Source organism: Lepidothrix coronata, unplaced genomic scaffold, assembly GCF_001604755.1.
Source record: "Lepidothrix coronata isolate B3197 unplaced genomic scaffold, Lepidothrix_coronata-1.0 Scaffold68, whole genome shotgun sequence".
Taxonomy (NCBI): Eukaryota; Metazoa; Chordata; class Aves; order Passeriformes; family Pipridae; genus Lepidothrix; species Lepidothrix coronata.
In genome coordinates this window covers 718,928-744,743 of record NW_016690248.1, presented here as the reverse complement: position 1 = coordinate 744,743, position 25,816 = coordinate 718,928, and the positions used below count along the sequence as shown (strand labels likewise).

The following is a 25,816-nucleotide window of genomic DNA, read 5'->3' as shown; positions in this document are numbered from 1 at the left end:
AAGAGGGAGTCCTGCCCTTCCTGCCACCTCCAGCTGCATGCTCCTACTCTCCTCCCTTCTGTTAATCCTAGAGTTTTGCTCAGACAACTGGTCTCGTTAAAAACTAATAATTTAATTTCCCTGACCTGTCTATAGCTACATCACCAGGAGAATGGGGATTGAAAGAAGGGAGTAGAAAGAAGGGATGACTTTATTAAGTACCATGAGTTTATGTCAGTTAAAATCATGGAGTCACAGAAACAGAGAATAGTTTGGGTTGGAAGGGATCTTAAAGACCATCTGGTGCCAACCCCTCTGCCACACACCTTTCACTGGATCAGGTTGCTCAAACCCCCATCCAGCCTGGCCTTGAACTTCCAGGGATGGAGTATCCACAGCTTCTCTGGGCAATCTGTTCCACTGCCTGACCACCCTAACAGTAAAGAATTTCTTTCTAATATCTAATTTAATACTACTCTCCGTTTAAAGCCAATCCCCATTGTCCTGTCACTACATGCCCTTATGGAAAGGCCCTCTCCAGCTTTCTTGTCAGCCCCTTTAGGTACTTTTAGATCTATTGCCTCTGTTATCTCAGGTCAGAAAGGGGCATATGAAATGAGACTCACAAAGATCCTACTTACCAAAACTGTCTGTCCTGTTGATGGTCAGAATCTTGCCTACAGTGCTCAGTAGGAAGTTCCATTTCAACATAAAATCTGATGCCTGCTTTTTAAATGTCTCTTTACTCCTGCTTGGCTGTAGATAAAGAAAATAATTGGTTTATGATAAAGTTGATTAAAAGAATTCCTTACTGTGTGGCAGACTGTACAAACTGGGAAATAGTTTCAGGTTTTTCAGGTTTTTTCAAGGTGGAAAAAGCAACAAATATTTTTTTCTGTTAGAATCCTAAAATAGCTGAGGTTGAAAGAGATCTTTGGATATTACCTAATCTGATCTCTCGTCCAAAGCATGGCCAGCTTAGTTCAGGACTTGTCCAACCAAATTCTAAATATCTCCTGAATAAAGATTCCACAGCCTTTCCAGGCAATCTCTTCCTATGCTTAATTACTCTCATAGTACATTTTTTTCCTTTCTATTGCCTTATAAGTTATAACTGTGAAACCCCAGGAAAAGTCCTGCTCTTTCTTCTCTATACCATCCCATGAGGTAGCTGAGGGTTCTATGATATGAATGCACCACAGAACTGCAAAGTATCTTTCTTAATTTAAAAAGGAAAAAAAAGTCAAATAAGTACAGTTTACTTTGTTTCTTCAGAAAGGGAAAAAAATTACCCCAACTCTAAGTGTCACCTAGACCCAAGTTAACTGGCCTGGCAACCAACCCAATGCAGCATACAAGCTACTACTAATTCTGAATCAGGGAAGGAAGAGGGATGGTAGATGGGTAATCTATCAAAAGGTACATATGTGAGGATGTTCATATTTGAATATTTCACAAGAGCTAGAGACTTTGTACTAGAAGTTGTCACTCTCCTACTACCTGCTAAAAGCCAACAGTTTAGTGAATCAAGGATTTCAGGGATTAGGAAGGATTCTTTTCATTTTTAATAACATATTACTTTTGAATTTTGGTTTATTAGCAACTGCAATAATATGTGTCTATGAAATGAGAGCAGATACTGAAACGACTTGAGTGGATATATGTGCAGAAATATGCTTGTAGTTGTTTGCACAGATGGAATTTTTGTATGCCAATTAATTTTCCATTTTCTGCAGCATGCATAAATTGTATCTATGCAAATCTGCAGTCTGTTCAGGCTGCTAGTGTGCAATGTAGCTCCTGCAGACTAGTGACAGTCAGCATGTAGCAAGATAAATTATGTGATCACTCTTTCTTTACTGAAATTATTAATTTTATACCTTAATGACAAAAGTCTGAAGATCTGAAGAGAAACAACTCAGGAGATCTCGAATATCTGTGGAAGATGTCAGCGAAGAAATTAAGTTTTTCAAACCTGTGAAATATAGAAGAGAGATCATTACATGAAGTGATTGGCTTGCCTTTTGGTTTGTTTCTGCACTTTTTAGCTTTCTTTTTCTTTTATCTTTTCCTTAAAATATATTAAGACATCTGTTTCTAGTATTTTGATTAATATATAGTACCCTACTTGGACATGAACGTGAATTCTGACTGATTTCAATTTCCACCATAACTCCACTGACCTAGTCATCATGGCAAAGGTGACAAGAAAAAGCACTTCTAATGAAAAAGCTGGAATTTGGTTATAGATAATACTAACATATGTATCTGAGACTTTTTGTGGTTGAGAAAAAAAAATAGTCTTGGTTTATCTCTTGAAGGGAGAAAACAGTTTTAAAACAATAACATTAAGTGCAGAATATTCTATAGGCCAACAGAATTACAGATAATGTTGCCACATATCAGTGCAGCTGTTCCCTCAAAAGATTGGAACCTACCACCCAATGCCAAAAGGAAAACTGCATCTCTCTGAGTTTATACCCTTCTGACTGAGATATCTTCCTTCAAGAAATCACATGTATAGAGTCTGTGAAACCTTGCTTATTATAAATAACAGTTTGCAAAAGCAATGCAATAAATCCACCTTTGAAAGAGTAAGATCATGATAATATAATGGAAAAATGTAATAAGAGTGTTCGGTGCAGTGGTTTTGATTTTAACATGTATACAAATATTATTGAAATGGTTCTGCTGATTGTTCTGTGAAGAAGGCAAATACAGCAAAATGACATGAAAGCTGAAAGCCTTTGTCCATTCAGCATACAGTATTTTAAAACCTAGCTATAAGAAATGATTTTATGTGCTTTGATTAATAACAGAGAAAAATGTAAAATGCGATGATTGAAAACATCTTTTCTGTCAAAGGAAAGAAAAAATTAATATCCCTCCTTGCCAACCTTCTTCTAGAAGATACATAACTCAGTAACACAAATCCCACTCCTACTGCCACAAAAAGCTTTCAGAGAGAGTCAGAACGGACAGCCTTTAATTCTTAACCTTTAGAGTTAGGAGGATAACACCATGTGATCCATTCTCAATTTTATTGGCTTTTTTCCAGCTCTTTGGGTTACAGCAAGACAGTAATTCCCATTAGGACAGATGCCATGAATGAGCAAGAGGAAATGCTGGAGCTTTAACAATGGCAAGCAAGGGCTTAAGTGGATAGACAAAATATACCCCAAAAAAATATTACATTTGAATTGTATGTTTTTCTGCCGCTTCTTTGGATTCCTAAACTTCTCTTGAAAGAGGTTTTTAGTCACATCCAGAGATTGCTCGTTGAAGACAGCATGCAAGCCTGATCGCAGAACAGTGACTGTGCTGTTGTTGTTCAAGAGTGCTCTTACTGTCTGTAGAGAATAAAAAAACAGTTAGTGCCTTTCATTCTCTCAAGCCCTTAAGTCAGCCAAATAAGGAAATTGAAAAAGGGGAGCTTCCCTTACTCAACACTAGACTTCATATGAGCAGACTTCAAACTGGGAGTCAGGGGGTATAGGATCAAAGGAGATAAGAAGTTGTCTTCAAGAGATTTTTGTTCTTTCCAATGACACTCTGTGTTGTCTGCGATGAAGCAGACAAGGCTAACGTGCTTGAATTATCTGGGCAATTGCCTGGGCAATTGGTTTTGCCTAAAGTTACTATAATTACACCAAATAACAGTATTTTGTCTAAAGCATGGAATGGTGTATCAGGGACAGCTTTCCCTCGATGTTACCTGTCCTTATTACATGTTTCAATTAAATTCAAAGGCAAATTCAATTCAATTCTCCAGTTGTCCAAACCTTTGAGAGAGTAAAAATGACATTAGAAATATGTTTATTAGTTAAAATAGTATCAGTTGGAATTTTATCCCATGTATCTGCTTATGAGTCATTTATGAATGAATCTGTCTTCATATTTGTCCCAAAAAGTATTATTCACATAGATATCGCAAACAATTTTCAGACTAACATCTGATCCTCATCTCTTCATCGTTAATTAATTGCTAACATCACATAGTATTCCTTAAAATTCTTGATGAAATGATGAAAACAGTCAAGGACACTAAATCCAAATCTACTAGATTTTGTTAACCCATACATTTGGTCTCTCACTTCCATGCTGAAATTAGTAAGATCCTAAAGCCTTTGTTGGATTTTGGGCTTTTATATGAATAATCCTTGTCCAGTTGTGCCTTCCAGAGGAAAAAAAAAAGTTTTGTAAAATTCAGGAAAACTTCACGATTCATAAACATTTTAACAAATCCCATTTACCAGGTGCTTACCATGACCCCACAAGCAGCAGTGAATGCAGTTTGTTTGCAAATACAATTTCCAATCTTGTCATTCTGCTAACTTTTTTGAAACACTAAAAATATTTTGATTCTCACTCAGTAATCCCCTTCATCTAAGTTAAAGACAAAGGCATTTTTCTTATTTGACTTGGAGTTTTCAGTGTCAGAAGAAGAGCCTGATCCAAAAGCTGGGAACTACCAGGGGCAGCTTCTTCAGTACCCTGCTAGCACCTGACTCCATGCCCCAACACTGCAGACTTATCACTTTAGCCGTTGGACTATACTAGATATAATTTTCTAAATGACAGCACTTAAATACAGCTTACCAGAGGCAGGAATCAGCTCCAGGAAATGACAAGCATCTTATTCACATTCCTTTTTCAAAGGGAATTTACACCTTTTTATGCTCTAATTACTTTTGCATGTCCAGGTGGTAGCAGCTGTCAGCCTGTTTTATCTACACATGATGGGAAATTTACTTTTTTTCTTTTGAATGCTGACCCTGACAAAATTGTTCATATTTTCTCACCAGATGGCTAAATTATTGCAAAGTACTCTACAAGGGATGGTGTGGTTACACTGTTCGGAGGCTGCAGCTGCACTGTGCCTCTGTAGTACTTCTCACCACAAGCACTCTCACCTGCTTTGACCATAAGTCTCTAGCTGAAATCCCAGGTGTGTTTTAGACAGAGAAAGCAGAGAAAGGTAATTAGAAATATCAAATTACTCCTATGAGAGAAGAGGAGATAAACTTCAGATTTGGATAGAAATAACTGAGGAAGGATGTGATGGAGATTTGCAGAGAGAATTGCATGAAGAAGAGTAGAAATTTTTTAAATAATAAAATATTTTTTCACACAACAAATAATCAAATCCTGGAACTCCCTACCCCAAGATGTTGTGATGTCAAAAATCAAGCTATTTAATACTGTGATGTGGATATTAGCTGTCATCTCAGATTGCTGGAAACCAGGAGAGTACAGTGGAAGAGGAGGAAGTTATTGCTTGCTCTACTCACACCCACTTCACATGAGCATCTGAGGAGGGCAACAGTGTGAAACAGGATACGAGTCCACACAAGCCTAGGATGGGTCTGACTGACTAAACCACTCAGCAGTCTTTCTAAGGGACATCCACTTGCCCATGAACCACTTGCATATTTTTCACAAGCTGAAAAGTCTGAACACCTGTGGTGTTCATCTCACCATCTTGTGCCTTGGACAGGGTGACACAATTTGCAGAAGGATATTAACCGGTATTTCTTTCCTACCCTGTTTCACTGGAGCCCAGCACCCATGGCTTTGGCAAGATCTATAACAGAAATTATAATCAAGGCTATGTGACTGCTGAAGGACTACAGAGATGCTCATTTACAAGACTTACACAGTCTCACTTATTGAAATTACTGGTTTTAAATTGATGATGGGACTAATAATCAAGTACAGTGGAACTCCTTTGCTTTTCTCTTGTATTTTGAAGAAGCTCTAGAGAAGGTACAAACATCATTTACTTGTGAGAGTTGTAAGTGTAGATTTGACTCTGATTCTTGGGTCTGCTGTGCTCGCTTTGTGCTGATTAAACAGTGTAAAGGGGATGTAGAGCAGCCAGAAGCTGCTGCTAGAGAATTTCCCCAACTAGCTGCAATTCTCTTGCCCTAAATCTTGAGGGCATAAATCTAATTTTGACTCTGCAGCTTTTCTGCACATTAGGAATAGGGAGGGAAGACTCAAAAGCTACAACCAGCCCCTTACCATTACAAGAAGGATGATGTGAATTCTGAGCATGCAAATCAAATGCAAATGGCTGGGAATAGTTGACACTTGTGATCTTGCTGGATCATGTTCTTCAATGCATAAGAATCCCTGTTTAGAAGCACATAAAGCTAAACTTTTCGGGTATTAGTATCTCCAAGGGCTGCTGCAGTAGATGGAAACTCTGAGTGCTTAGCACTTTACAGAAGTCAACTTGTTGCCTGTGTTAGCACACCTATGCATGTTTGTGCATTATTAATTTTTTTTTAAAGTAAGAGGGGTGTGTGTTTTGTATTCTGCTGGTGATGAAGCCTTCCTTCATTCCTTCCTTCCTACCTACCTCCCTTTCCCCTCCCTCCCCTTTCTCTCTCTCTCCTTCCCTCCTTCCCTCTGTTTATCGTGGGGAGACAACACAGTGATTCAAGTCAGGTGGCATGTTGGGGAAATCTTGTCCTTGTTGTTTGAAGGAGAGAATATACCACCTGTTCTCTTTTGCTTTCTTCCCTATTCCTGAACTACCTCTTCTGCCATGGCCTGGACTGCCTCAAAACCCAAGGGTTTGGAAGGATCCAAGGACACCAATGGAAGAAATATTGCAGAAAGGGTACAGGCCTCCATAATAATGCAGCACTGAATGAAACGATTTACTTTGCCATGTTCAGAGGTTTAAAAATGCAGCTTCTGAAGGCACCTCTGTAGCTGAGAAGAATGATACTGCAGAGCAAAAAGCAGGCAGAAATATTAATTGTTAGAGAGGTTCTTCTCTTTTTCTTCACAAGGAAAAAAGCCAATCTGAGTGACTGGACCCTGAGGAGGAAGGTGTAGAGGAGGCTACCCTGCATCCCTCTTTTCTAACACTGTTAAAGCAGAAGATGGAAAAGATTTTTCCAGCTGAACGCTGGGATCTTGAGCCCTTAGACACTTCATGGCCTACTCCCTGACCACGCAGCTTCTCCACAGCCAGTGTGTTAGTGATCTCCCTTGTGCAGGCTGCTGCAGCACTTGTCAGAGAGAGTGGACAGGATGTTGCACAAAACCAACTTTAGAATAACTCCAGCATATGCTGTCTGACTGACTTTGTCATGGATGAGTGAAGATACTGGAAATTGTCATCTGATCCTTCCAGCTACTGTGTTCTCCTCTCCATGGGGGACCACTGACCACATCTCAGAGGCTTTTGCAGAATCCAGAGGGAGGAAAAGGTCCTGTCAGCATACTTAATGATGTGGGAAGAGATGAGTAGGAGGGTGAGCATGATTTAGACCATGGTCAGTTAAGAACACCCATGCTGCTGCTGCTATTGTCTTACAGTGGGGCATCTGAAAATTAGTCCAAATTGCTTGTGTGAATGAGATGCCCAGCTTTTTTGCTTCACGGGTTCTGCAACATACCTTGGCCATGTTACAAAGGTCTGTCTGTCTCCTGAGTCTTTTTACAAACTCTTTAACTTCTGTTAAAGAAGAAGAGGCATATGTTTCACATCATTAATATTTTACAGTCTAAAATACAATAATGAAGACAGATCTTTTAAGTTAGAAAGTAGATCCCTAGGGGAGCTTTGGAGGGTAACAGAGAGCACAGTGGGGGCTCTGAGCCAGCATTATAGGCTGGGCTGGGGACCCTTGCAGTCAAAGCTTGCAAGGAGAAGCTGCCTGGGTCACCATCCTTCCTTCACTGTGAATCTATTAACCCATGATGTACAGGAAAGATACTTTCAATATTTTTTTACATTTAATACTTCCTAATTAAGACTAATGCTCTTTTACCTGTATGGTTTCAAGTGAATGAAAGCAACTGTAAATCTAAACCTCCTGTGTTTTGTTTAGACAGTTTACATTTCTACCTTTATGCATCTATAATTCTGCAGCACTGTGAATAGGAGTTGGTTTTTTGGTTCTACTTTTGTCCTGTTTATGTGTTATATAATTATGAAAAGGTCCAAGAATACACTTCTTAAGAATAAAATATAAAATAACTAATTTTCAGTTGCAGGGAAATCAAGTATAAAGCAACTTCTGTAGAAAGACAATGATTTTCAGTGAAAATTTCTGTTTCTATGATGTTTGCACAAAGAAGAAAGACCAGGATGCATATACAAAGGGTCATAGGTGATTATTGACATATATGTCCATGCACACACATGTTAAAAATACATTACTAAGCTTGCTCTGTCAAGCATTCGAATGTAAGAAATGCCAGAATTAAGTTTGTCTGAAAGTCTTTCTTAGGCATATGAATCCTGATACAAACTTTTGTCTACACAGGAGCCCTGCTTTACCACTACGGAGCTGGTCTTCAGTCAAGGAACAACTGAGCAACATGATGTTTTAGTCAGAATCTTCAGCATCATATATATAAATATACATATGTGTGTATGTACATATTTACAAATGCAAACATATACACACAGAGTATATATATGTATATATACTCTATATATGTAGAGTACAGACTTTTTCCAATCATCCTCAATTCCTCTAATGGAAGTCATAGCTTCCCTATAGGAGTGTGGCTTTTTTCCCCTCCCTTTATATTGAACTGTGCTATAGCCATTAATTAATTTATTGGCATAAAACCAATTGCAAGGTGAAGAAACAGAATAATATCTAAATTTCAGAGGGCAGGCTGCTTATTGTTTGGTTATCTACACAGCCAAAGCAATCATGGCAAAAGACGGATCTTTAAAAAGGTTTAAGTACACTTCAATTTACCATAAATTGGGAATAATTTTGCTTTAAATTTGTTCTCATACATTATCTGAGACTATTTATTTTTAACTGTATCCCAGCTAACTCTAGTTGTTGCTACTATTGAAGTTACATTAGCTAAACAAGTTTTTAAAATAATTTAAGAGTCTTGTAATACAATCTTTTCTACAGTTTAATGAGGAGTTATTTTTGAAAATTTCTCTTACTCAAACCTACCATTAGATTTGGATGTTTGGAGCATTAGTGGAAATCCTCCCAAAGGATTAAGCATCCAACGTTTAACATTTTCACTGAACAATCTGATTGAGTCGATGTGTTGTGCAGGCACCTCCTCTAGGAAATCAGGAAGTAGGATGTTCTCCAGTTCCTAGAATGCAAATTCATGGCGCTGCAACAGATGGGTGTACTACAGATATTTGCAGCATCACCAAATAAAATTGTATTGATAGTTTAAATGTAAAGAAGCCCATTTTTTTTCTTCCAATTAAGCAAGAGCTAAGCTACCTTTATTAGCAGAAGAAAAAGATTTTAAGACTAAATATTGTTTCCTGGATTAATTACTAGACACTACTTAATGACCTGTTGCAAGTAAGAAGCAAATTATTTTTATCAGAAAACTGCATATTTCTATATGTCTACTGACAAGTGCAGTAGTGTTCTCAAAGGAAAAGTAACTCTCATAATCTGGAAAACAGTTATTAGTTGAAATTTCAGTCACATAACCTCATGCCAGAACCACAGACCACATTAATAACAGCACATTCCATTGATATCGGGGACTTTCAAATTAATACATAGGAGGAAAATGGAAGCTATCTCAGATTCCACTGGCTCCTTTCAAAACACGTACTATTCTCTCTCAGAAGAAGCCAAAGAACAGAGATGAGGTAAGAACGAAAATCCCATTTGTACAGCACACAAGAAACAGCCGATCTTTCTCCTTATATAGAATTACTAAAAAGACATAAACACATAGTAGCATAATTACAACAAGCAAATGCAGCTACAGTACCTTGAATAGATACCTATCATAGCTTTTTAACAGCTGGCACACATCTGGTAAGCACATCAGTTCTATTCTTTCAGGCTGCAGAGACCTCCAGAACGACATGATACAGTCTTCTACCTGTCACACAAAGCCCTTTATGAATTTTCACTGATTTTGCACTTGTGAAATCTGAAGTGTATTTCAGTAAAACAACATACAAGCACAGAAGCAAAGGAATGACTGCGGAGAAGGGCTCTTTACCTGGGCCCATCCTGGCTGGGCTCCAGTGTAAGTGGAAGCATCCTGGGGAGGTGGCAACAATCTGAACCTCATAAGGCAGTGTAGGAAAGAGGGGAGAAACAAAGAATTGTGCCATAGACATGAGGATATAATGAAAGATATGTGTCCGTGGCCGTGTGTTATGTGCTGGGCTCAGACCTTTTGATGTGCCAGGCGGGCTCAGGATGTGTTGCAAACTCAGATTCTTGGAGTATGTTGTGTTAATTCAGAATTTCAAAATAACTCGACTGAATGTTCCTTTAGTCTGTAAATGATCATCTACCGTAGATCAAATAATGAAGTAAATACACTACACAGACACAATTTTTTTCTTATAATTGTTTGCTGTTATCAGTATAAGTGTTATTAAAGCAAAGGCATACCTTGTCAAGCTTGTTCTCTCTCACCATTTGTAAAATAACTTGACAATAGTTGTAGTAGTCATTGGCAAGCAGTGCAATCTGTGACCAAAAAGAGAGTACAGAATGATCTCACAGCAAAAGAGCTAACTTGCCTTATGATAAGATACTTTGAACATACCATTTCGTAGGGGTCTGTCTCACTTTGCACTTGCTCTCCAAGGAAGAACTGGTTGAATTCAGGAAAAAGGTATTGAAATGTCTCTTTCTCAGCCTTTAGATAAATGACAGATGGATAATACTCCAAATTCTTACTCTTGATGCATCAGAATTTATTTTGAACAATAAAAAGAAAAAAGATTGCAATTATTTTGTCAGTTTGGTTAGAGGTATTAAGTATTTTCAGTATTTTCTTGAAATTGTAAATCACGATTTTTTAATAAGATTTATTTCTTCAGAGAAATGCTTGTCCTTTTTTTCCTTTTTTTTTTTAGAAAATTGGGATGGATGAAAGAAACAAGCAGGGCTGCCTAAACATTTAAATCCTAAACCATACATGAATTTCTTTTTAAAACCAGTGAATATTTAATGCAATACATATCTTCCACATATATTTTCTATAGCACTCATGTCACACTTGTAACCTTCTGCATAAGGCTGAAGATAGTTGTCAGGGTGACAGCACACCTCTCGTTGGCCACCATTACATCCATTTCAGAGCACTCATTACTGCACCCGAGCACTCCATAAAAGTAAGACAAACATCCAGTCTCTCATTTTTTCCTCACTTTGATTCACATAAGTTTGTTGCTCATGCTCTGCTGGCTGATGTTCAACAAGCCATTCCATGACAGCTCACTGAGGGGAGAACAGCCATAGGTTACCTGTACATTCATCCTTTTCAGTGAGCAGGGGTTATGCTCTTTTTTCTTAATCGTTTCCTAGTATTTAAACACTTATCATGCCATCTGAGCATGTTGAAAAGACACTGTCTCACCAGCATGAGGGCCTGGTACCATGGGCCTCAGGCAAGGAAGTCTGTACCCCACTAACTCCCCTAATATTCAAAACCTGGGCTGTCAGTCGCAATTTCCGCTCTCAGTACAGACAAAATTATTTGAGGTGACATTAAGACAACAAAAATATTTAGCTAATGCATGAGATAGGAGTGGGGGAAGTAAGCACATAGTGAGATTACACAGACAAAGATTATTTTGAAGAAGATGGGCTAACTGTATTTCATCAGAACATATTAGATAGCAGTTCCAACTAAACACACAGATTGACATTTTGTTATGTCTAATGTATCTGAAACTCACTGTTCCTTTTTTTTGTCTATTCTTCTTGTAATCATCTGCATTTTCAGAACTCCAGGAATTATTACTGTGACAAAATATACAACAGAAAAAAAAATAAACTTTTAAAAGCTCACCAATTTATTCTGTATTTAGTAAGAAAATGAGCTCAAACTGGATAGAGTACACTAGGTTGGAGCATTGTGTTTGGGAAACAAACCCTGCTCTCTTTCCTATCATTCAGTGGTCCCATGATTTTCTAACAAATCTGAAGACGACTTTCTTAATTTTAAGATAAAGCTGAAATATTCGTTATAAAGACAACAAGGTATTGGCCATTTAGCAGTGCCATGACTTTAAACTTCTTGCACCAGAATCACGGGTTTGTATTTGTAGCTGCAGTTTGTTTGGAATGGTAGTAATTATTATAAACATGAACATAACAAAAGCATAATCATCCTTGTGCTTAGATTTCACAGTTATGACATTTTCTGCACTGTACATCAGTTTAAATAGCATTTTGTTTCTGACTTTCACCCATCTACTCTGCAAAGCTGGCCATGATGTTCCATACAGTCAGAATTTACTTGGTCCTGCACAGGCTTGATCAGTGGCTTTTAGCTGGAAAGCCAGGGATGAAGGCACAACAGGCTGCTTTATTGCTGGACTATACTATCTCCTACCTGCCTCCCTGCCTGTTTTGCTGAGGCTAAGGTTAGTGGAGGGAGAGACAATGTTGCTAGTAAAAGGGGAGCGCTGTGAGAGTTGGATGCCTCCAGTCAAGCCTCCATTTGCTGCTGGCGTGCTCACTGTCTGTGAAAGCATTTCAAACTCCAGGGACCTTTTGGACTCGGCTGTTTTGAAGGGTGACAGACAGTGGCATTGTAGAAAATGTGCTTCCACTGGTGATTGCCAACACTCAGGCTATCTAATCAGAACTTGGCTGCTGGGTTTCACTGCTGTGATGTATTATAAACCAGGGTACCACCATACGTCCTGAAGGGGCATAGGATAAAATGAATTGCTGTTTGAAAATTGCTGCCTGAAAACTCTGGCCACTGAAATGCTTCCTCTCACTTCTCTGCTCCTCACAGGACTGACTCTTGCCACCTTTCCCTCTGCCACTACTCTGTGCCATGAAGGCTGTGCTCCAAAGAAACAACCAAACTGGCTGCCCAAGACAGGGAACAACATTTATGCTTGGCATGTTTGGTAGTGCTGGTGACTCTTTCTCCCAGACATTTTAGAGGTGGTGGCTGGACAAAGGGAAACACATGTAAGTAGAGACATTTTATAACGCTTCTTTCAAATGAATCCTTCCTGCAGATTTCTAAAGCCTGTGAAACAAAATTAATGAATATTTTCCAGCTCCTGCTCTCCCTGAGAAGGCGGCCAGCTATATTTTTTTGCTGCCGCTACTATGGCAACGTGTATCAGCACTGCTTGCCTCCAGTGGGTTGGCTCCCACGGCAGGCTGGCTCCTGCTCCCCCCGCACAGGGACATCGAGGGGTGAGAAGGGGTGCTGCGTGCGTTCTTCTGTGCCCCGGCAGCTAGCCGGGAGCTCAGGGGACATTAAATGGAATATCTATGGAATGCTAACATCTGTATGCCCCCACTGTCAGCAAAGGGGATTGGGATTCACCTGGTGCCTGCAGAGGTGCTTGGCTGTACGTCAGAGATGCTCACTTCCCCTGGCGAGCAGTGCCTGGGTAAAAACAAAACACACAAAAGAGAAGGTGGGTGGGAGAAGGGGAAAATGGGTGACAGCAAAATCACAAGGAGATTCACCATCTCTCTTGCAGAGTTTGGATGATGCTGTGGAGTGGGAACTAGAGCTAAAATGGGAAATACAAGATTGGGGAAGACAAAAATATTAACAGAGACAAATGGGAAGGACAAAAGAAAAATGAAAGGAGGAAAGGTGGTGAATGTGCATGCTGTTGACTGTTAGATTACACTGAGATTAGAAAGTTAATTTGCTAGAATCATATCAGATTTTTTTAATGAAAAAATCATGGGTTTGCTTCACTAGACAGTCAGGAGCCCAAACCTTCCCTATAAAGCAACTCTTACAAAACCAAAATTCAATTACTTTTTTTTTTAACATTGCTGTAGTCTGAGCCACAGAAAGTACCATCTTAGGGAGTGCTTGTCCTCAAAGCTCCCATTCCTAGAGGGAACGTATTCCTATTATAATGAAAACTGGTAATTAACATATTCCCTTAATGTCTGTAATGCATTTGGAGTCTTCATGGATTACAGTTGTGCTTATTTGCACTATTTTCATAACATCATCATCAAATCTGTGGTACACGGATCTTCAAAGATTCAAAGATTTCTAAACGAACCAGCTCACAGGTGGTTCTTATCGCTCCTTGTGTGAACATGTTCCAATCCTGACACATTCGAGGCCCCACTGACTAACAACATGCAAATGCCCTCTTTGTATTCAGAGGCACACCATCTTACTGCCATTTCTGTGACATCAACAAGCATAGCTCCCAAGCTGCCAGATCCTTCAGAGGCCTAGTTCCTCACTACCAGCACCATATCAATTGCTGACTATTTCATTATGGTCAAGAAATATCCTTTTCAGTAATTAGAAAGAATGGTTCATAATTTTGAAACAATCATTTTCTTCACCAACCCTCAGGGTGGATGGATGCCTTTATCTCTAAACTGGGCCCTGGGGTCCACCTTCCCCTCCGGTAGGTGCAGCAGAAAAAGGATGTGCATGTTGGACTTTATTAATGGATGGGAGGGCACAATAGTAATTTAGGACACATTGACTACTGAAACAGATATCTCCTGTCCCTTCTAGAGGGAAGTGGCAACAAGCCAGAGAAATATATCCCATTACAGGAGTCTGGCCCACAGACCAGCATTTGAACTGCACTGAAATGGTATATTAAAAACCTTTTTCACTCTAATTTGGAAATTTCCACACCAACACACTCTCAAAAACTGAGATGTTATGTGTCAAATACCTGTGGCATGGATATACATACATGGATATTACCTATGTGAGAACAAAATTTCTTCTTGCAGGTAGAAAAGTCGACAAGTTTTAATTATTCTTTTTCTAAATTTCAATTTTATAATTAAAAAACAATCTAGAATTTGCCATTGCTATTTTACCAGCTTTGTTGGATCATAAAAAATTAACTGTGATTTCGAAAAGTACTGAACTTGATGAGGTATTTCCTTGATATATTCCTACTTAAATGCAAAGAATGTACAAAACTCCATACAAATGAAAACTAACTGATTTATTTGGTTGAAGCTGGTGCTTATTTTGTATGTGACCTAATTATTTCTTTCAAAGTTGTGCTACTCATGCTTCTCTAGCTGTGTCTTGTGCTTTTTTTACTGCTTTCTCTCTGTTTTTTCCTGCTATGCTCCATGAGACACTAAGAAGTAATTGTGACACCCGGCTGCCCAGGTTTTGTGGGGCTGTATGTTGGCTTGGGACAGAGACCTGTGGCTGCATTTAGAGTGGAAGCTGTTCTGATTTCAGCTCTCTGACTTCACTCAACAGCTTAATGTCTTCTTATATGTGTCTGAAATGAAGGAAGCATCAGACAAGATAATTTTGTAGTTAAGGGACTTTTCTATTGCAACTAGAAAGATGGCCTTTATCTAAATCAAATCTGTATATTTTGATTTATTTTTTTTAATATGAAAAGTTATAGAATCATAGAATAGTTTGGTTTGGAAGCGGCCTTCAAAGATTATCCAGTTCAACTCCCCTGCCATGGGTAGGGCACCTTTCCTTAGACCAGATTGCTCAAAGCCTCATCCAACCCGGCCTTGAACACTTCTAGGGATGGGCATCCAAAATTTCTCTGGGCAACCTGTGCTAGTGCCTCACCACCCTCACAGTAAAGAATTTCTTCCTAACACCCAATCTAAACCGACCTTCTTTCTGCTTGAAGCCATTCCCCCTTCTTCTATCACCACATGCCCTGCATAAAATCCCTCTCCAGCTCTCTTGTAGGCACCCTTTAGGTGCTATAAGGTCTCCCCGAAGCCTTCTCTTCTCAGGGCTGAAGAAACCAAACTCTCTCAGCCTGTCTACAATAGGACAGCTGTTTACATTAAGAAACAGTATCAAGATCAGTAGCTAGCTAGTTTATTTCAGCCCTTTCCCTGGAATACCTTCCCTTTTCCTTGGTTTGACCAAATTAAATATAGTTTTTTAGGAGTAGGTGTCTGGGCAGGCACCTCTGCTGGTGGAGAAGGAGATGGAGGTCTGCAGCTAGTGCATCAGCTCCCCTGTGGTTAAGCATAGGCTGCAGCATGTTCCCCAGCCCATTGGAGAAGATGGCTCATTTCCATGGGGAGGGCCAAGGACAGAAGCTATGCTGGCATATGTGATGCATCTGTCTCCCAGTTGTAGCTAAAGTCCTTCTTTTTGCACCTGGCCCAAACTTAGTCAGCACTGGTTCTTTGGTTCCTCCCGCTTTTTCTAATTTTTCCTTATGTTTCTATGCTGAGAGGAAAAAAGAGCAACAATTCAAATTGTTTTGTTCTCTCTCATCTCTCCTGTGACCAGAACGACCAGCTCCGACTATACCCATCAAGACTGCTGTTTTCAAGTGATGCTGCAGGAAAACTTTCTTTCCCTGAAGAAGAAAGACCAGCATAGACTTAGCCAGAGACCTTTAATGTTTCTTGAACAGTGGACAAGACCTTTCCTAATTGTGGATATCAGTTCTTATATCAAATCTCAGGCTGGTTCTGGTCATACTGGGTGCAGCGGATATGAAGACTATCACTTCAGTAAAGGGTGTCATGAGAAACCAGCTTATGAATAATTTGTTTGGTCTCACAACAACTGACTGCCACTTGATTATCTGCAGAACCTGATCCTCTGCACTATCCCATCATTTACTGTTGTCCTTCTATGGACTTCTGCAACATTTCTCTGCTATAAACCCGTAGAGAAAGGCAACAAACCTATGGGTATATTTTTTCACGCTCCTGCAGAGCATGCACTCAAGTAATTGAATCTTATATAAAATATCACAGACACTGAGAGTTTCATCATTACCAGATATCTCGGTGCTTAATAGGCTGACTTGTATTGCCCTAACATTCATGCTGTAGAATAATGCTATATCTGCATATGAAAGAATAGAAACCAAAGTACAGAATTTACCCATATACACACCAAAGTAGTGTACAATAATATATGAGAGTGAGGGTACAAGACTGGTCTTCAAAGTCCAAGGCATATCATAATTTTCTTCTGTGCATTAAAAAGAAGTGTAAAACTGTTACAGACTGGTAGCATTTTCCTTCCTTTTTTCCTGGGAAGAAAGGCAAGCCTGTGGTTTTTTTATCGGAACTATGAGCTTGACCATGAGAATTCATCCTCTCCTGCCCACAATTGGAGCATGCTCCTTTCTACACTCTAATCTGCCAAAGTATTTTACATTCATCAATTATTTTTAGGCTTTTAAGTTTTGCAATCAATTTATACTTGTCTTACACTGTGTTCTCTTACAAGAGGTGATTTTTAAAATCTGATCTTTTAAAATTAAGTAAAGGAAGCATTTTTGAAATAATATGCCTCAAGTAGTAAAAAAACCCAGATAAAATGACTGTGTGTAGGACTCTTCAAAACAGCACAGTCATTTATACCTCAATACAGGTCTCTTCAGCCTACTATTCAATAAGGAAGGTGATACAATGTCATGAAGGCATTTCAATATGGTTTTTTTGACCTCCCATTTTGAGTCTCAATATATTAAGCTCTTCTTTTAGGTTTGGCATGAGTTCTTGCTCTTAAGATTTACATGGCTAAAATGTCCAATTCAAGGAAGTCCAGTAAGGCAAGGTCTGTTTCCAAAATGCACACTTTTATAGTGTGCATAATGAGAAGAAAAATATAATGCTGTTGTCAATATTCAAGAGATGATTTACAGACTTTTATGTACAGACAATATATATACTGTCATGTGACATTTTTTGATTAAAACATTTTAAAAAACAAACCTGAGATAATTTTGTTCATACAGAAGACAGCAAAAACGTGCATAAAAGGAAGAGTTCTTCTTGATAGCTATTCCATCATAATGATATCTAGAAAATTAAAAAAAAAAAATCAACTGACCATATGATTTTCATCGTCATTAAATAATTCATAATCCTCCTTTGAAAGCAGATCATTCTATTTAACCAAAGACTAAGTAAAAAAATCCTTACATTTGTTTTTTAAATTATGTTGAATATTTATTTTTCCCACCAGAAAAAAAATTACATAAACTATTTACAAACCCTTTTTAACAGTTTTTGCCCTGGAATGATACCTTCTTCTAAATGAAAAAAAAAATAAGCCAGTGAATAGAGTGCAACAGATTTGTACAGGACAGTCAGTGAAGTCAGGGACCAGAGTCTCAGCAGACAGAGGTCTTCATATACCCATGGACATTGAAGGACTTAGTGCAGCTGTTTCCTGGCTGTTCACAGTAGCTTGAGGACTGGATAGCCCATCAGTGGTCATGGTGAGCTAAAACTCAATAAACCTGCCAGACCTTCTCTAAGGTTTATCCTGAGCTCAGTGAGCATGCAGTCACCACCTCTGCTACCAAGGTGTCTTGAGCTGGCTCTTCCCAGATTGGGCCACGATGAAGCCAAGGGAGCGGTGACGTGGTTTGCGGCCACCAGCAGCCAGCAAAGGGTAACCTGCTGCTGATGGAGAGAGCATGGAGGCTGGGGGCTACCAAACACCATCCCAAATACTCCCTACTATGAGGAGAAGCCTGGGAGTGTCTGCAGGGAGGTACTCCCAAATTAAAGGATCTTGTGGCTCAAGCTGATAGCAAGTCCAGACCAGTGGAGAAAAGCCACAGATCAAGTAAGGGCATGTTGTTCTCAGAGCCCGTACTTGACAGGTTCACAAAATGCTTGTAAAATTTCTCTGTCTCACTGTCCTTAAAACATCCCATTTCCCAGTCTGGATGTTCAGAATATGATTATAATTTTGGATACAAAAGAGCATCAAACTCTCTGTGCTCTAGAAGAAGAGAGGAAAGGGAAAAGAAAGGAGAGGTAGGAGGAGGATCTGAAGTCTGATTTAAATGGTTTGAAACTGCTTACAGCATTTCCATTGACTATCAGTATGTGCTGGGTCACTCCATGGATATGTGCAAGGATGAAAAACACAAGACAGACATCAATCATGGCTGCCATCCCCACGCATCCCAGAAACAGGCTTTTCTGGCCTTGAGACCCAGTGTCTCAGGAGCTCTGAGTAAGGTTGCGATGTCTAGCAGATGCCTCATGCAAACCATGGTGTTAATAGCCAGCACAAATCAGAGCAATAATTTTTTTTCAAAGCAGTCTGACCTGGAATTCGTGCCCTACCAAAGCAGATCCAATATGGTGGTTTTCATGGAATTTACTCTATTTTAACATCCTTGGTGACACCATGAATCACTCTGGATATTGTGATGTTACAGACTTGCAACCAACAATTCAGCTGCTGTATTGCAGTGCTGAAAAGTCAGCCACTTTAAAATTTTATTAGAATAGTTAGAAATAACATTTTCAAAGAAAGGACATAAAACCAATACCTGATACTCCCTGCTGTGGTCCGCTTTCTTGTCACCAGACCCGGGAAAACTAACTGAATAAGCTGTAAAGACAAACACAAAATTACAGATACTTCGCAAATTCATTCTAAAATGCAAAACTGTATCTGCCTCCATTTTTTGTCTTTATCACTTTGTTTGCTTTCCATCATTTGCAGGCTAATACCTGTTCTTACATACCTCTCAAATGGTAACTGTTGAACAGAACTCAATGAGGCTTTTGTGGATCAAAGGCTAAGTAATTTAAGGGATTACTTCCCTAAGGTAGAAATTTTTTTTTAGAGTAGTCTGTTTTACCTTGCACTGAAAAACAGTCAGTGCTCACACCAGTTGACCCCCCATGATTGGGGGGGTCAATCAGCTGGGGGAACTTGAGGGCACTGTGATGCTCCCATACTCTGCCAGACCTGCAAGCCTTATTCAATTAAGCAGGACTTACACAAGGGGCTTCACCAACCCACTTACACTTGCAAGGTTACTGACAGGATAGGGCCCGACTTATCTGTTTTAAAAGGACCTGAATCATCAAGCTGCAAAGCAACCTTTTGACCACCCTGGTGGTAAGTGCGAACTGAGGTCATGCAGCATCTGTCAAGGTCAGGCTCTACAGTGTAATTAGATATTGTCAGGTTAATAATCCACTTCACTATGATTGTTCTGCATGAGCTGTGTTGTGAAGACAGAAACTAACCCAGGACACCTGGAACTAACATTCTCTATATAGCAGGAACAGAGGATCGAGTACTCCATGTTAGTGAGGAGTAAGAAGTGTCCAGTCAGCAGCACACAGTTTGGACTCTGTGCAGAGTCGCTGGTCCAAAGGCCTGATAAAGAACAGATTTCTCAAACTCACGCTAATATGCACCTCCAGTTTTAACAGTGGTCTTGTTCTTTGCATGTTTCTGCATGCATCCACACCAGCTGCTCCCTTTCTCAAGCTGATAGTTTAGCATAATCTTATTTTCCTCAAAGGCAGCCTATGAAACTGGTGCTTCTGTGGTACAAGACACACACTTCCTCCCACTGTCTCTTCTACAGAGACAGCACTATATTTAAGTAGAGGGACAGGGCAGATGAGATTAGCAGTGTTTTCAATCACCACAGTTTGATTCACATGAGGCTTGACTGCAAAAGCCTTCGCAGTCCACATATATGTAGTGCAGTCAGGTTACTACAGCTTGGTGAATTATTAATAGCTCAGCCCATTAGCAAGGCTGGAGTAACTATTACATGTGCACCTTCAGTTTAAACCAGGTCTGCTGCAGTTCCTGCCCTCCTCAGCTTCTTGCTGCATGGTCCTTTCTCCTGCTGCAGAAGGATAGACTATTTCAAGCCACTGGGGATATGCACCCCAGTTTGCTCATTTGGGTTGTGTTGACTTGCACTGCAATGCATTGGGCCAGGTAAGGCTGTGAGCAAACAGTTGCAAGTACCAACCCATAGCAGCTCTGGCTCATCAGCTAAGCTCTCCTGCGTGACCAGACTCATGCTTCATCTGTGCCTGTCCCAACTTAAAAGTAAAATGCATTAATGTAAACCACAAAGAGGGCTGGTAATCAGTCATGCTGGAATACCTAAAAGTGTATAGGCAGAATGAGATTAATCTTGCCTACGTGGCTACAAGGCAGAGATATCTAAGCTCGTCACTATAGACTTGGTAGTCAATGGAGAAAAACAGGCAGTTCTGAGGCACATTTCATCTGAGCAGACTGAGATGATTGTTTTTGTGTGAAAGGGAACATACGTAACTGCCGCGGTCCGAAGGGGGGATGGGACCGTGGCACCGCACCGGTCCGGGACACGAGGGTGCAAGTCGAATCCCTTATTCACGCGTGTACGCAGTCTTTTATCAGCTCGGGAGGGGAAAGGGCCAGAACATAGGACGGAGCATGAGACAGACAAGCGGGGGGACAAACCAGGATAGGGACACGGGCAAAAGGGGGAGGAGCGGGGGAAGCAGGGAGCAGGCAAACTCGTGGCAAGCCTGGGCATGTCCAGGCTGTGCTCTGTGTAGTGCGAATACAATGAAACCACATAATAACAAAAAAGTCCATATAATAACTGTAAGGTCCATATAATAATTCCTGTCAATTGCTGTATCTTTTTCTCCACGTCTGGAACTGTTCCCATCACATGTAACTACTTATTTCTCTCCATTGGCTACCAAGAGATTTTTAAGGTGACCAGCTTCATGGCAGATGTGTACACTGAGCCAGGCAAATTCTACCCATGGTCTTAGCTGATGATCCATTCAGCTATGGTAATAAATCACACTGGATCACTCACTCAAATCTTAATTTTCAGTAAAAGTGATTTAATTTATCCAGTAAAAAAATTAGATTCAACTGAATTGAGATAAATTATTCCTAAAATGAGGTTATCCACATAAATGAAATTGATTTCAGTTATAACTTGTACTTATATTATTTTGGGCTTGTATTAAAACAGTGCTTAGTAGCTCTTAGTGTGGGAACTAACAGAATATTATCAGTTAAAAAGGAAGTACTGAACAAAAAGCCTTGAGCAACAAATAATCACAGGGTTTTCTATCTTCCTTACTTAGATAAAAAATGTTGAATAGCTACAGGTGTTTGTTGCAACTGAGATTTCTAACTGGTAATTGCTCTGTGGGTTGCACCAACCTCCATATAGTAGAAGAGTGGAACTGTTAGAAGGAAATTCAGTTTTACATCTGCATTTGTTTTGCTTGGATGTATCTGTGACAACTTTTTAGGGTATGTTTGGAGCAAAATCTCCGCAAGTATAATTTAGGGGGAAGTATAAAATTATGTAACAATGGAAGGTGTCTTTTAAAGAGAGAAGAATCGACTCCTTGGGATGAGTTGTTTAACCTTCTGTTAAAAGCAGAAAGCTGGTAAAACTTTCTAAAATACATTGGCAAAAGAAGTCTTTGCTAGTGTAACATATACCAGTTCCCCAAAGAAAATAAACTCCACCACAGACAACCCTCATTTCTCTTCTCTGTTACTTAATCTCATTTGATATGCAGTGTGTACATTTGATGATCAAATTTTCTGTTTAGGCATCCCTGCTTATCTTATGTATCCTGTCTACGCTGTACCTTTCCAAAGGTGGATGGATGTACTTGAATCTTGAAATCTGGATTGCAGGTTTCAATATACAGTTCATGTAGTAGCCGACAGGGTACAGTGCATCCTCCACACAAGTAGAAATTATCAGCTAGCCTTTAAAACAAAAACATCAATTGGTTTGTATCAGAATTAGAAGAAAGAGTTGTTAGATTTTCAAGTTCTGTTTTCCTTGTTTCCAAGGTATAAGAGAGGTCATGTGAGACTCTGCTATGAAATTAACTTGTTCTCATGATTTTTTAATTCAAAAATATAACTTTGTAATATTATAACATTAACACCAATACAGCCAGTATTAACATTTCTCATATGCATATCAAAAGATCTAACTTTGGTCTTCTAAACAGAAAGGTCTCCACTATACCAAAGACAATAATAGGAGAATTTTTCCACCTGAAATGTGAGATATGGTGATTTGAAATAGAGAGTACACAAACTGTAAAGGACAAAATTCTGTTTTTATACAACCTCACTGATTTTAAGACAAGTTTATTAAGAGAACAGAATTTTAATTTACAGTTACTATGTAACAGAACTGCCAGGACTGAATCAGGTTTAGATGTTTAAATATTCATCCTTTAGCCAAAGCCCTGACTCATCTTACTTATCAGAATGGCCATAGTCAAGTAAATGCAACTACTTGTGTAAATAAGGTGAGGAAGACGTAAACTTGGTTACTTATTAGCCTAAGGTATTACCTTCACTGGGAAAAAAATGACTTTTAATTATGAGATAATGCCAATGGTATTGATGTCAGAAGATAATAGCCTGCAGTACAAATACAGGAGCAAAGCTGAAAGGAGCAGAGAGATTAATTTTCAAAGCATAACACATTGCTCGTATGACAGTGGTTTCTTACTCTAACTGTGCTTCCATTCTACCAAATACTTTATGCATATTTAATTAATTTATCAGATGAATGCTAGTGCAGCACAGTGCCAGTTACTCACTGTGTCTTTACTGATAATCCAGTTGGTTGGGAAAGAAGACTTTTTATATTCACTGGGTGAGATAAGCCAGCTGGATTTTAAATCAGCATCCTCTGTTTTATCAGTAGCCTGACTTCAGACAACCCAGTGTTTATCTTTCTGAACTAGCTGTATTGGCAGTAGATAGCAGACAAGGTCTTCAGCAAACTGGCCTGAGCAAGAAGATGGTCACTGTGCTGCCTGACAATGTCTACCTCACCTTTTATTCATGTCTCCTGCCCTTCTTCCACTGAAGAAGGCTTTCTGCCTCCCCTAGACTTTCTTCTCCCCAGCAAAAGACCCCCAAATGCCTCACTTATACCTCCTTGGAAACCACCTTCTCACCCACCAACCCAGGAGCCTGGTACTGTTAAGCATCAGGGCTGAGCTGCACTGGGCTCCCTGCCAGCTCCCAACCACCTCCAGCCCCACCACCCAACAGAAAAGGTTTCACCAATAGACCTGAGCAGGAACCTGCATCCAAAGATAGGGGATCTGCTGCGTTACTGGGGTATTTCCCATCAGCAGGCTCAAAGGTAAATGAAATTTACTCTAGATAAGAGTCCTGACTGAGCCCTGCCTCCCAGCAGGCAGAAATGTTGTTTCTTCTAAAGCAACCATCTAAAACCCTTCACAATTAAGCAGTCCCATGGGAGATTAAAGCTTAGTCCAAATTCATCCTTAATATAACACCAAAAGAGTCACTGGAAGTGCGTCATAAATTAATTCATGCTTCAGTAGCTGGTTTCTGCCAATAGTTTTTCTTCAGCATTTAACTACTTAGCGACAAAATATTTTGGAATTTCCTTTTGTGAATTTATCATCTATTAAACTGCCAGTCTTTTTCAAATAATAAGTTAAACATGTTCTTAGTGCTGACACATAATACAAGAATACTGTCTATTAGGAAAAAAAATCCACACAGAAAAGAGCACCGTGCTCATCTTCTTGCCTATTAGCCTTGAGGTTTTCAAAACTTGAGGTTTTATGGCATCATCAAACCAAAACTGCTAATAGAGACAAAAAAAAAAATCAAAAGACAAAAGTGGTAAGGGAGAAAGACTGAGGTTAAACAAAAAGCACACAGCAAAAGACCTCCTCCATTTATCTACTATCTATCCACACTTTGTGTGTGATTTATTATCTGACTGATTTTAGGACCTCACATGGACTCCAGGTTTTTGGGGTTTGCCACCTGTTCTATTCGAACCCTTGGCAGCCAGGCCTTTATACAGGTTGGCAAGTCTGCTGTTAAATCATTTCTGGACCAAAATCTATTTTGCTGTTGACAATGCACCAACTGTAAAATGAAGCTGAGCATTTAAAATTTTTCAAAACATGAAAAGGGGATTCAGAAGGTTGTCATGATGAAAAAAAAATCATCAGTTCATCATTTCAAGGATTTTTTTGATTCAATTTTATACTGTGTCTCAAACCTGTTGGATGAATGACCTTGGATGAATCTCTTCCTTCTGTCCTTTTAAAATAGGAATGCTGGCATCTATATCACAGTAAAAACACAGATGAGCTCCCACTGCTCAGGTATTACTGAGAGGGAGAATAAAATGTTTTAGGATTACTTGCTGACAAGTTAAAAATTTGTTTGTATTTGTTATTACTGTTTCACACAAAGCTTCAACACTACTAGCTGGACTCATCTGTGATTGGGGAAAGTAGGAAAGTATCCCTGGTTTCTCTTTGGCCATCACATGGCAGGTGATGCTCTTCTCAAAGCACAAGAAAATGATGATGACAACCTTACTCCACTACAGAAAGCGTCTCATTAAGGAGTTCAACCATTACCTTCGTCTCAAGAAAGCATAACCTCGGAGAATGTCTAATGCTCAGCATCACACTGAGTGAGTGCCAGTGTCCCACCAGCTGTGCAGCCTCGCAATCACTCGTGGCAGGCTGTAAGAGCCCACCAGTCAGGAGTGGTCCAGCCAGGGAGAGCTCTTGCCAGCTGCCCTGCAGCATCACACCAAGTGGGTGGCAGCCCCGGGGCCAGGTCCCGGCCAGTGGTCAGGCTGACACAAAATCCCGTTTCCCCCGTGTCAAACCACCTTTATATCAGAAAGGCTTGTGGCAGATGGGACTTTCAGGGAAGTTTCCTTGCTTTCTCGGCATCGTTTATGCACCACAGTGATGACGGGTCTTTGCAGCAAACCAGACTCTTGCCCCACGGAACCGCGAGAAACGCTAAAAGCAGGATTCCTGCGCTCTCCGTGGCAAGCCCACCCGGTGGGTCCTGCGAGCCCCTCAGTAAGGGGAGAGCCCAGTCGCGCCACCTCCCCACTCCATCCCCAGCCACGGCCCGCCCCCGGGAGCAGGGCAGGGGGCAGCACCCACCAGTGGAGGACGGGCAGGTACGTGAGGGAAGTGGGGCCGCAGTAAGCCATCTCGGCGGGCTCCGGGGCGGGCTGTGGCGGGGTATCGGCCATTGGTGCGGGGGCCGGCGGGGCCGGCGGGTAACGGACGGCGGGTAACGCCCGGCCCGCGCCACCCCC

General features: G+C 40.1%; 1 protein-coding gene across 2 annotated transcripts in view; it reads right to left on the bottom strand.

Annotated features, from left to right (window-relative positions):
• Window positions 1-25,779, bottom strand: part of RFX8 (RFX family member 8, lacking RFX DNA binding domain) — a 33,439-nt gene extending 7,660 nt beyond the window's left edge. Inside the window, exons 1-14 of one of the 2 annotated variants that reach the window (XM_017818510.1) lie at window positions 25,659-25,779; window positions 22,314-22,437; window positions 19,214-19,275; window positions 17,634-17,720; window positions 13,276-13,338; window positions 11,657-11,720; window positions 10,519-10,653; window positions 10,362-10,439; window positions 9,724-9,837; window positions 8,928-9,078; window positions 7,395-7,453; window positions 3,173-3,329; window positions 1,860-1,954; window positions 621-735 (exon numbers count right to left, since the gene is read on the bottom strand). In XM_017818510.1, coding sequence (XP_017673999.1) covers window positions 621-735; window positions 1,860-1,954; window positions 3,173-3,329; window positions 7,395-7,453; window positions 8,928-9,078; window positions 9,724-9,837; window positions 10,362-10,439; window positions 10,519-10,653; window positions 11,657-11,720; window positions 13,276-13,338; window positions 17,634-17,720; window positions 19,214-19,275; window positions 22,314-22,437; window positions 25,659-25,750 — 1,396 coding nt within the window. In that variant the 5' untranslated portion in view covers window positions 25,751-25,779. The remainder of the gene's footprint in view (window positions 1-620; window positions 736-1,859; window positions 1,955-3,172; window positions 3,330-7,394; window positions 7,454-8,927; window positions 9,079-9,723; window positions 9,838-10,361; window positions 10,440-10,518; window positions 10,654-11,656; window positions 11,721-13,275; window positions 13,339-17,633; window positions 17,721-19,213; window positions 19,276-22,313; window positions 22,438-25,658) is intronic. The other variant, XM_017818511.1, reaches the window with a different exon arrangement.
• Window positions 25,780-25,816: the final 37 nt, after the last annotated feature.